General features: G+C 43.8%; 1 protein-coding gene and 1 pseudogene across 1 annotated transcript in view; both read right to left on the bottom strand.

Annotated features, from left to right (window-relative positions):
- Positions 1–12,271, bottom strand: part of LOC102418333 (rho GTPase-activating protein 44-like) — a 51,647-nt gene that overhangs the window by 17,347 nt on the left and 22,029 nt on the right. The window contains exon 4 of the mRNA XM_014449369.2: positions 2,789–2,865. Within this exon, the coding sequence (XP_014304855.2) occupies positions 2,789–2,865 (77 nt within the window). The remainder of the gene's footprint in view (positions 1–2,788; positions 2,866–12,271) is intronic.
- LOC111824313 lies at positions 2,191–2,286 on the bottom strand (annotated as a pseudogene).

The raw sequence follows: 12,271 nt of genomic DNA on the forward strand, positions 1-12,271 counted from the left end.
ATTTACCCACCTGACATTCTCTATATTATAAACGTTGAGTTTTCTCCATTTAATCCCTAACGATTACAAATACATACAGTAGCAACTGTTACCTTCATTTTGTTTTCTATTTATTATGCTTTTTTGCTTACTTTTTTCTCTTTTAGTCCCTTCTATGTTTTTTCTATTTTATTTGCCTTTTTATTCTTTTACTATTTTGAAGTTATACATTCTATTTCTATTCTTTTCGTGGTTACTCTAACTTTTCTAACTTGTGCATTTACTTTAAATGTACTATCTTTATTCTCCTTCCAAACAATGTAGGAACCTGCAGCACTAATTCCCTCTCCAATGTTTCATGTTAATATTTTCTAGTATTTTAGTGTTGCTTTGCTTTCAACTCCCATCAAATTAATTATTATTATGTTTCTACCATTAATTCAGTGCTTATTAATATTTACTTACACTAAAGGGTAGCAGAATGTGCCGAAATATGCCACAATGGCATAAGGATTATTTTGAGCTGAAGGCAATTGAGAAGATTCAGATACAAAATAAGGTCTCTATACCCCGCCCCCCACCACCACCACTTGCCTAAAAGCAGAACATAAATTTGTAGAAGTGTCTCTCTTGCCCACTCTACCAGAAAGGACACAGGTAAGTCACCAGAGACAACTCTGGGCTCTTACCACCTAGAGAAGGCCCCAAAGAAGTAACGAACTTTACTAACAACTCTTATTTTCCAATAGTTTCTCCATATCGTTGCCCTCCCATAATCTGTCGCCCTAGAAACTCAAATTTCTTTTCCTTTTTTTTTTTGCCACTTCTCTAAAAATCATTGTTCTTTTGTTGAGATGCTATATGAGCCCGTTTCAGCCACTCCTTTGAGTTACTAATGGCCGAGTTCTGCACACAGTAATAAAATTTGCATGCTTTTCTCGTTAATCTGTCCTTTGCCAATTTAATTTGCAGAGCCACAGGAGAGGAACCTAAAATACATAGAGGAAAAAAGACTTGTTTTCATTCCCACACTATATTCACTATTTTTTTTTTCTATACAAATGCTATCTTGCTACTTGCATTTCATTTCTGTCCTCTGGACATAATCTATTTCACATGAACTTAACTAGTTCTTTCAGTGAGAATACACAAGCAGTAAATTCTCTAAATTTTTGGCTGAAAATATTGTTGTTATCCCTTTATTCTTGAATAATAATTTAGTTTGTCATAGAATCTTGCATTCTTATATTTTCCCTCAATACTTGAAGATTTTCCTTCATTATTTCCTGGCATTTATTTTGGCTGATGAATAAATAGTCTGTTATCAGTTTAATTACTCTTTAATATGTAATTATCTTTTTCTCTGCTTAAATGACACTTTTTTTCTTTTTAATAATTTCCAGTTTTATGACAATGTGTCCAAGGATAGATTTCTTTGTGTTGATCTTAATCAGGACTTTTTGTGCTTCTTAAATCTAAAGATTATGTCTTTCATCAAATCTAAAATCTAGGCCGAAACCGGTTTGGCTCAGTGGATAGAGCGTCAGCCTGCGGACTGAAAGGTCCCAGGTTCGATTCCAGTCAAGGGCATGTACCTGGGTTGCGGGCACATCCCCAGTAGGAGATGTGCAGGAGGCAGCTGATCGATGTCTCTCTCATCGATGTTTCTAACTCTCTATCTCTCTCCCTTCCTCTCTGTGAAAAATCAATAAAATATATTTTTTAAAAAAAATCTGAAATCTAGAAAAGAAAAATTCAACCATAAACTTTCCCTCTCCATATTTTCTTCTTAGGAACTACTGCTAGACATCATCCATGCCTCTCCATTTAATAATGCCTACATCCTCTTCTCTTGCACTTCATCCTAAGTGGTGACTTCAGATCTGTTTTGAAGTTCATCAATTTTTTATTTGAGTGCAATTTTCTGTTTATCATTAATAAGTTTTTATACTATAGTAAGTATAATTTGAATTTTAATAAGTTCTATTATTTTTTCTTTGATTCTGCATATTTTTTTCATATTGTTTGCTTCTTTGGTCAAGGATTATTTTGTCCTTACTTAATTTTTACATTGAGGCATCAATAATATTATAACATTATATTAGTTTCAGGTGTACAACACAATGATTTAATATTTGTGCTTACTGCAAAATGATCACCACAATGGCCTGGTTAACACTTTTCACCATACATAGTTACAACATTTTTTTCTTAAAATATGATTGCTTCAAAAATTTATCCTTGCACACGGGCCATGCTAATCTTCTATGTATCGTTCCAATGTTAGTGCATGTGCTGCCAAAGCACACAATGTGCTTACTTAATTTTAAAATTTCATTTTAAACATAATTATTTTATATTTTCTCTCAGACTGTCCTATTGTTTTTGTTTCTGAGGGCACTGATTCTCCTCCTCATTGTGCCTGAGGAGTCGCTCTCATGTCAATTCTATTTTTAGTTTGTTTTTATTATAAGCTCAAGACCAGCCAGGGTTGCTCTTCTGGGAATCCCATATGCTTTGACATCTGACATTGAGAGGATTCATATCTGCATTTACTGGAGCCCTAGGGATTTCAATTGTCCGTCAGCAGTTTTATGTTAATTCTCCGCCTGGGAGGTGCCCCACTGCAGAGGCAGTAAATATAGCTGGGCCTGGGGTTTTGCTTCTCACTGGCGACCTTTCCTTCCTCTGCAGAAAGTCCGCAGCCAGACTGAAGGCCTCCTCAGTGCTTCCCCAAGCAGTGCTGGTCCCCTTTCTACGGATGGGGACTTACCTAGATCTGGCAAACCCACACCTGGTGTCACCTTACCCAAGAAGTGTGTCATCTCCCAGGATAGCTGACCCTTCCATCAAACACTGGGCCAGTGTCGTCAGAGGCAATTTTTTCTGAAAGGAAAAAATGGTTGCAATGAAAACTACTTTCAGCATTGCTTTCCTTAAAACAGCAAAAAGTCAAATACCTAGATATTACATTAGATAAGAAACAAAATGACTTTAAATACGTTTAAAACCTCAACATTTACAGGATTTAATAATGATGGGACAGATTCAGAGATGTCAAAGTTCCGAAAAGTAAAACTGAATTAAATTTGTCAATTTGGAAAATAAGCCTAAAATTTACATGCTGCATTTTAATAGAAAGTGGGACAGCAGCAAGAAAGAAAGAAAAAATTTCAAAATTATATTAACAAAGATTGGAGTAATGCTTTAATTTCCAAAAACCAACTCCTCACCTGAAAAGTGTATTAGCCACATTTTATATATGAGTCAGATTATGGTCAAGAAAGAGAGAAAAGCCCAGCCACTCAGTGGTTGAGCATCGACCTTTGAACCAGGAGGTCACGGTTGGATTCCCAGTCAGGGCACATGCCTGGGTTGTGGGCTGGATCCTCAGTAGGGGATGTGCAAGAGGTGGCCTATAGCTGATTCTCTCTCATAATTGATGTTTCTATCTCTCTCTCCCTTCCTCTCTGAAATCAATAAAAATAAATTTTAAGAGAAGAGAGAAAAAAGTGTTCACATACAATTACAATACAAAGAATGTAAGCTTCCACAAAAAGGCACACTCCAAATAAGATACAGAATAGTCAAGAAGCACATGAAAAGATTCTTAACATCATTAGTAATTAGGGAAATTCAAATCAAAGATACCACCTCACACTAGGATGGCTATACTAGAATTAATAATATATATTTGTAAAAATCAGAAAATGAGTATCGGGGAGCATGTGGAGACACCAGAGCCTAACGCGCTGCAGGTGGAAATGTCCACGGGCAGCACTGGGGAAAGTCCGGCAGTATTTCAATTGGGTGAACAACTGTCACATGGCCCAGCAATTCCACTCTGGGGCAGACACTGAAAATAACGGAAAACAAACGGTCAGACAAAAACATGTGCCTGGATGTGAACAGCAGCACTGTTCATAGCAGGCCAAAGGCGGGAACAGCTCAACGATCACGAGCGAACGGATAAACAAACGTGGTGCAGCCACACAAGGGAATATTACTCAGCCATAAAAAGGAATGACGTCTTAACACAGGCTACTACCTGGATGAACTTGAAAACATCATGCGAAGTGAAAGGAGCCAGACGCCACAGAGCACATATTGTATGATTCTATTATATGAAGTGTCCCAAATAAACAAATCCACAGAAAGTAGATCAGTGGTTGCGGGGGCTGTGGGGAGGGGAAATGGGGAATGATTGCTTATAAGTTTGGGGTTTCCTTTTGGGATGCAGAGAATGTTCTGGAATTAGATGGTGAGGGTAGTGGCACAAAGTTGTGAATGTACTAAATATCCCTGAATTGTACACTTTACAATAGCTAAAATGGTAAATTTTATGTTGTGTGGGGAGCGAGGTGGGGGGAGAAGGAGGAGGGTGGGGAGGAAGAAGAATATTGCTACAGGAGTGCAAGTGCAGCATGACCCACTCCCTCCTTCCTACTGACAGGCCCTCTCCTCCTGAGCCTAACCCACCCAGCACACACTGACAACGAGGTAAGAGCTGCGAGCAGGTCCTCCAGTCCACACTGCGACACCGACAGCTCTTCAGACGGAAAGAGGCTGAAGTGCGTCCAGTCCCGAGCCTCCTGCCATATTCCTCGGAGAGCCTCTGCTCTAACTCATGCCCGATCAGTATTAGCAGTGCCTGCCCAGGCACCGCGCCGGTGCTGAATGAGAGGAGACCGGAATGCACATTCTAGTGCAGGCAGGCAAGTAATAAATACAGAAACTATGGAGGAGATCCTTTCAATAGTTAGAAGCACTATGGACAAGAGAAAGCGAGAGGATGGGGAGGGTATGGAGCCGGATGAAGGAGGTGACATTTAAGATGGTCTGGAGTAAGAGAATGAGTCAGCCAAGCCTCAAGAAGATCTGGAAAAGAGCATTCCAGGTAAAGGGAGTGAAAGTGCAGAGGCTGTGAGGAGGGAAATGGCATGGCCAGCTCCAGGTTCCCAAGGAGGCCAACGGGCTGGAGCGCAGAGGTGACAGGGAGAGTGGTGGGAGACAGGCAGACATGAGATTGTGCAGGGCCTGTCAGCCAGAGTTAGGTTCTGGGTTGCACTCTAAGGGCATCTGGGGACAACTGGAGGGCTAAAGAAGAGTATGGTCCAGCCTGGCTGGTGTGGCTTAGTGGTTAAGCGTTCACCTATGAACCAGGTCACGGTTCTATTCTCAGTCAGGGCGCATGCCCGGGTTGCGGGCTCGATCCCCAGTTGGGGGCGTGCAGGAGGCAGCTGATCAATGATTCTCTTTCATCATTGATGTTTCTATCTCTCTCTCCCTCTTCCTTCCTCTCTAAAATCAATAAAAAAAATTTTTTTTTTAAAAAAAGAAGAACATGGTTGGATTAAAATAACCCCAATCCTGAGACAGACAACTCAATGCAATGGCTTGAGAGCGGGATCAACTTGGAGATCGGTTTTGGGGGCTCCATCCACTGGAAGTTAGGAATCTGGTTTGAACAGCTCCAGACCTCCATCCTCTGCGGCACCTCCAGGGAGGGAGGTCGACTCCCAGGAGTAACATGGAAGTTCACGTGGTTTCTGTGGTATCTCAGGTGGAGAGAGCCTTGGCACCTGTGTGGATAAGGCCTTTGTCGGGTCTGAAATATACCCTCCCTGCCTTAGACAGGTCCACTCCACCAAAGCCAGACGCCTTTCACTCAAGGGATAAACTTACTGCCCCATCATTTCAAAGAAAATGGAACATTCTTCTTGCAAAAAACTAGACCAGGCAACTCAGTAATAATACATCCAAATTAAAGCACCACTTTCTGACTGTCCTACAAAGCTATTAGGTACAAGTTTCCAGTGACTTAATTAAAGGCACAGGAAAGAGTATCTTAGGAGAGCATCTATCCCCGCCTCACCTATTAAAAAAGGTTATTTAAAGCAAATCTTAGAAAAATGTCTGAAGCAGTTTGAAGACAAAGAATTGAGCAGCTATACTTGTTATGCTCATAGAGAGAACACGGCACTTAAGGTCCTGCTTCTTCACTGGGGTGATTCTGTGTCCCCTGGGGCATCTGGCAATGTCTGCCGACTGTCTGGTTGTCACAATGTGAGGAACATTACTGGCATCTGGTGGGTAGAGGTCAGGGCTGCTGCTGAGCATCCTACAATGCACGGGAGTCTCCCAAAATAATGAATTACCCAGCCCCCAACACGATGAGTATGGAGGCGGAGAAACCTGGCGTAAGGAAAGGTCTTCCATCTGCAAGTTCCTAAAATATCCTAGTAACCAACCCCTGAGGATGTGCCTCCCTGGGTCAGACAGCACACGCGTGGCACTGTGAGCTCACATAGGAAGGCCATTCTGGTGTGTGCAAGCAACCAGAGTCCCATGACCCTCCTGTAGGGCAGGGCCACAGCTCTTCCGATCCTTCAGAATCTGACAAGGAGCAAGGTAAGGGAGGGTCTCGCCTGTAACAAATGAAAGGGAACTGCTAATAGCCTGGGAGTTGCATCTTTTGGAGAAATGTATCTCCGCTGGTGATTAAAGCAGACCAACAACAGAACAAGAACAGCCGGAGGGACAGCCCCTGGCGGATCAGTCCTGGAGGGAGGAGAGGGAGGGACAGCGAGTGCCTGTCTTCCAACATTCACATTGGAAACCAGCTGGAAGTGCAGGAGTGGAGGGGCCTCCTGCTGAGTCAGGGGCCACATTCTTTCCCGGTCATTTCTAGTCACTTTACATCCTCACTAATGATTCGCAGATCCTCTCAGGGGGCAAAGAGTGCAAAATACCACAAAATAAGAAGTTATTCTTGCTTCAATTGCCTCTTAATTCTTAATATTTTAATAACGAGAATAACTTTTTCTTGTTCACTATCAAATGTCAGCCTCCTATATACCCAATGCCTTGCTTTCCTTTATAAATATTATTTCAGGTCATTTCCTATCATGACATATATAGCTACTTTGTTCTGGTTTTAAAAAATATTTTTTATTGATTTCTAGAGAGAGAGGAAGAGGGAGAGAGGAAGAGAAACATCAATGTGAGAATGCAAAGTCAATCACTGCCTCCTGCACACCCCCTACTGGGGATTGAGCCCGGGCATATGCCCTGATGGAATCGAACCAGCGACCTTTCAGTGCATGGGACGACGCCCAACCAACTGAGCCACACCGGCCAGGGCTACCTTGTTCTTTTTTGTTTAAATGACTACATAGCTCATTGGCTGAAGATGACGAAATTCATTGCAGTCCTCTACTGATGGCGGGACTCTCACAAACCAGGGCCTGCGCTGTGGCCTGGGGGTCTCGCATGAGGAAGACCTCACTCTAGCAGAGACGTTAAGGAGAAAGAGTGCGTGGATTCCAAGGGCAGGAGTGGGAGGCTCACTGCGTAAAGCCTCAGTGGAAATTAATGAAGAGTTTTTATTTGTGTAGATGCTTTAAGAATAAAAACATTAGAAGAAATCCACAAAAAGAAAAGAGGAAGAAAGAGATGGATTAATGAGACAATATGCAATCAAAGGCAGTAGAACAGAAGTCAACAGAGTGCAACTCACAACAGACTACAAATTATTTCATTTTCTAAAGAAATCACTTGAGACAAAGAAAAAATGGAGGGCTCAGTAGATGCCAGGCACTATGCTGATCTTATTGAACCTATGACTGCCTACAACTGAGGTATTATTGCCTCTCTCCCCACACTATGCTCACCTCTACCCACTTCACATATAAGGATACTGAGTCTTACTCATAGGTACAGAGAACAAACTTACAGGTGCCAGAGCGGGGCAGGAGGTTGGGGGATGGGTAAAAGAGGTGACGGATTAAGAAGGACAAATTGGTAGTTACAGAACAGCCACAGAGAGGTGAAGTCCAGCCTAGGGAATATAGTCAATAACATTGTAATAACTGTGTATGGTGCCAGCGGGACTGGACTTATTGGGGCATCACATATTAGACATATGTGTAACCACTATGCTGCACACCTGAAACAAATATAAAATAATACTAAGTATCAACTATAATTGAAAAATAAAAATAAATGAATAAAATTCATTTTAGTCTTAGAAGGATTTCACTGCCCACAGATCTAGAAAAGTTGCCACAGTAGTTCCTCCACCCACAAGGATCAAGGCTGGGAGCCACCTGAGTGTTAGCGCCCATGGAAAAAGACCCAACTTAGCAAACCTCATCCTGGCCAGGGATTTGCAGGTCAAAGAGAAGCTATTTAATAAACTCTTCCCTGATCTAGAGTGCTGGAAAACCTTAAGAATCAGGGGAAGGAAAGACAGAATGCTCTGGGGTTTAGAAGTAGTTGCTCTGACTTGTCTGCAATGACTGTTGTCTCTAAAAGTATCTTGGGCATAAGCAACACCGCTTAAAGGATGACTCGGACAAACAGTCAATTCTGATATCTATTCCCCAAACACACACAACTCCACGTCCCCCATCTCTGGACACCTCTGTCTACTAATTCTAAGCCCAAACAGTTCCTCTGTAGTTCCCGCCCCCGAGATGCAGCCCAGACTTGCTGCTCGGTGGTTCTCAGTGGTCATTCTGGCCTAACAGTGGAGCCAGAATAACAGTGGCAGGCTGTATTTCTTTATACTTATTCACGTTATGCATTGTGCTAGGCATTTACATGCATCACCTCACTGAATTCTCGAACACCCTACTGGGTAGGGATTCATTATTGTCATCACCACTTTCCAACTGAAGGAATCAAGGCATAAAGAGGCAACTGACTCCCCAAGGTCAGGCATCATTAGCAGGCAGTAGAGCTGAGTTTCACCCTGCGATAGTCAGGTCCCAGAGCTTAAGTTCAGAACCATCATGGTAAACTGCTTCTGTGTGGAACAAGAAGGATCCAAGCTGGCTTGCTGGTGTGTTAGGCATGTTCCACGCCCAAAATACTCATGGGCCATCCATTCATGACACAATCTATTTTTAGCATTGCCTGGCCTGTGGCAGGCTTTGTTCCAGGCATTAAGAATATAGTCGTGCCCTAGCTGGTTTGGCTCAGTGGATAGAGCATCAGCCTGCGGACTAAAGGGTCCCAGGTTCAATTCCAGTCAAGGGCACATGCCTGGGTTTGCAGGCTCGATCCCCAGTGTGGGGTGTGCAGGAGGCAGCCGATCAATGATTCTCTCTCATCATTAAAATTTCTATCTCTCCCTCTTCATTCTTCTCTGAAATCAATAAAAATATTTAAAAAAAAGAGAATATAGTCATGACGGAGAGACGAGATCCCTGCTCCCACGGAGCTCACATATCAGTGATGGGGAACAGACACATGAGCAAATCAATGATCACAATGATTCCAGAGAATAAAAAGTGCTATGAAGACAATAAAATAGGGTGCTGTGATTGGGGGATGGAGGAAGCAAACACATTAGATGGTAGCGGAAAGAATGGAACAATGCGTTGCTGGCCTAAAATATTGGGTAAGACTATTCCATGGGGAGGGTAGAGCAAGTGCAAAGGCCCCAAGGATATGAGTTGAGCATGTTCAGCAACAGATCAGTGCAGCTGGAGAATGATGACTGAGGGGAGGGGAGCAAGGACTGAACTCCAAGATGCAGGATCCCAGGGCCAAGGTAAGGAGCTGGATTTTATTCTACAACGGGAATCCTTTGTGGGATTTAAGCAGGAGAGTGGCATCAACTGGTTCCCATTTTAGACACTCAGGTTGTAGAGAATGTATTATGAAGGGGTTGGGGTCAGAGTGGGGAGCGGAACGGCTGCTAGGAACTGCTATGTCAGGCAAGAGACGACAACTGCATGGACTAGTGCGGCCAACGCTGGAGCCAACGGAAATGCTCTGGGGGAGGAGCCAGCAGGACTTGGTGAAGGACCAGCTGTGTGGGGTACGGAAAGGGAGGAAAGACTAAGGGATGATGTCTGGGATCTGGATTTGAGCAGGCAGGTAGATTTACTATATACTATTCTCGACGTCTCTGTTTTTCTTTGCCAGGTACTCTTCCTGTTAGAGTTTAAAATTCTGTAGTTCACGGGGTTCTTGATCCAAGGACCATGTGTCTGCTCATCCTGTATTTTCTCCCTAGGTGATCTTATCAAGTGTCATGGACTCAACAGTCACTCAAGCCAGGGCCCCTGAAACCCTCTCCATTCCTCATCCCCCACATCCACTCAGTGCCAAGTCCTCCATACTCTACGTCCAACATTCACCCAATATCCTCCTCACAGTCCCCCTGCATCTCCCCTAATCTACTCCCACGTGTTTACCTGCCCCTTACTTCCAGCACAGCCTCTGTCCCATTAATGCATTCTTCACACAATCACCAACAGATTTGACCGTGCTACTCCTGACTTCAACACTGGCTTCCCGCATCTCTCAGGGAAAAAGTCCAAACCCTCACCACGGCGCACAAGGTTAGATCGGGCCTGCAGTCCCACCTCGCTCCCCTCTCCTTGTCACTGTCCACACTCTAGTCACTCTGCCACCTTCTCGCTTCTCTTTTAAAATGCCTGTGTCTCTGAGAACTCCGCATGTCGCCCCCTGCCGAGGGGCCTGTTTACACCTTCCGTGCGGTGCTGCTATCCTCTGCTTGTCCCTGAAGGCCACCTCCTCATGGAAACCTTCTATTTAATTCCTAGCAACTATTCTAAGCACTAATACATGATGGTCATAACTGATGAACTCTGTGTGATGCCCGCTTCCCTCCGGACTGAGCTGGCCGAGGGCAGGGGTCCTGCTGAGTGCTCGGAACTTGGCATATATGCCACCTTGCATGCCAGACTCAGTACTTTCTAAGCATTTGTTGAGTAAGGTGGGGAAATACCTCACATGCTAACGGTGTACGTGTTGGATGTGATATCCCTGTGGGAGATGCAAGGACGGTGATCGAAAACAAACACTTCCATTACACTGAGAGTCTTAAGAATTTATGAATCAACCAGCTATTAGCCTGAACTAGAGAAGGCAAGATGGAAACCGAATTCATATCCTTTCCAGTCCCTGCCCTCTGCCCCGCCCCCCACATAAGGAATCCAGGTTAAGTCAGTGCCCAGCAGGGAATACAATTCTGCTCATCAAGTCAGTGGCAACAGGACCCACTTTGCTGCCCCCGCCGCCCCCCATGTGGCAACCAGCCCCAGCTTTCAGGCCAGACCTGTGAAGGTGTATGATGAAAGTTTCACTGCTGGAAACTGAAACTAAACTGCTAAAGAGGTAATGAGCTGGTTAAAAGAGAAATGGAGAAAAATAACAACTTACATGTGCTCAACTGAAGCGCAGAATACTGCCTATATAATCTCAACGTCCCTTCTGACCCTGAGATTCTAGGACTCCACGCGCTGGCTTCAACGGCCACATGCCCTCTGGTAACGTCCATCCTGGGGACCTCTCTTAACACCATGCCCCACGGGTGTCTGTTCATCTGTCCCCACCACCGCTTTTCCTGGTGTCTGCTCTCTCTCTCTCTCTATTTTCTTTTCTTAGTGTTTCCTTCTTTTTTGCTTTTTCCCTTTAGTTTTATTTATTTGTTTTTATTAAATTTATTGGGATGACACTGGTTAATAAGGTTTCAAGTGTGCATTTTTGTGACACATGATCTGTATATCGCATTGAGTGCCCACCACCCAAAGTCACATCATCTCCCCTCAACCAAATATCTGGCCCCTTTACCTTTTACTACTCCCCACCCCCACCCTCTGATAACACCATACAGTTGTCTGTATCTATTAGTTCCCCTCCTTTCTCCCTTTCTCTCTTCACCCATTCCTTAGATCTTGACCCATCTCCTTACCTAATAATCACAAAGAACTAGGCACACATTTCAGTATTTGAGGCAATTAATAAGTCCTGTTCCCCATTAAATCTCTTGAAGTGCTACTTCAGAAAAAAACTGAAAAATTCAATCTCGGAAATATTTTCTTGCAAGTCTGTGACTGCTGAATATTTTCAGTAGCTCTTTGGCTTTCTTTTCAGCCAGATCACTTGACTTATAGGAGGATAAGAAAAGGAATCTCTGATGGATTTAAGCACTTGAAATCTGTGTAGTGAAAGCACTGGTGTGTACATGCCTGAGCGCCTACTTCCACCAGCCTTCTTCAGGTCAGCCTCATTTATAGGTTAATCTCTGCCCACCCCAGGTGTAGCCCTCAGGGCCTGGCCACACTGCAGGCATGGCTTCCTGCCAACAAGCCCCTGGCAGGTGTCCTAGCAGGTGAATCATGGACCGTCATGGCAAACCCATTTCTTTCAGACACATATTCGCCTCTCGCCTCCCTTGCAGCTAGGTAGGGAGACATGAAAGAAAATGTTCTGGGCAGGATCTTTTCTCCCGGATAAGAACCCTCCCACCACC

The sequence above is a fragment of the Myotis lucifugus genome, unplaced genomic scaffold (genome assembly GCF_000147115.1).
Source record: "Myotis lucifugus unplaced genomic scaffold, Myoluc2.0 scaffold_1155, whole genome shotgun sequence".
Taxonomy (NCBI): Eukaryota; Metazoa; Chordata; class Mammalia; order Chiroptera; family Vespertilionidae; genus Myotis; species Myotis lucifugus.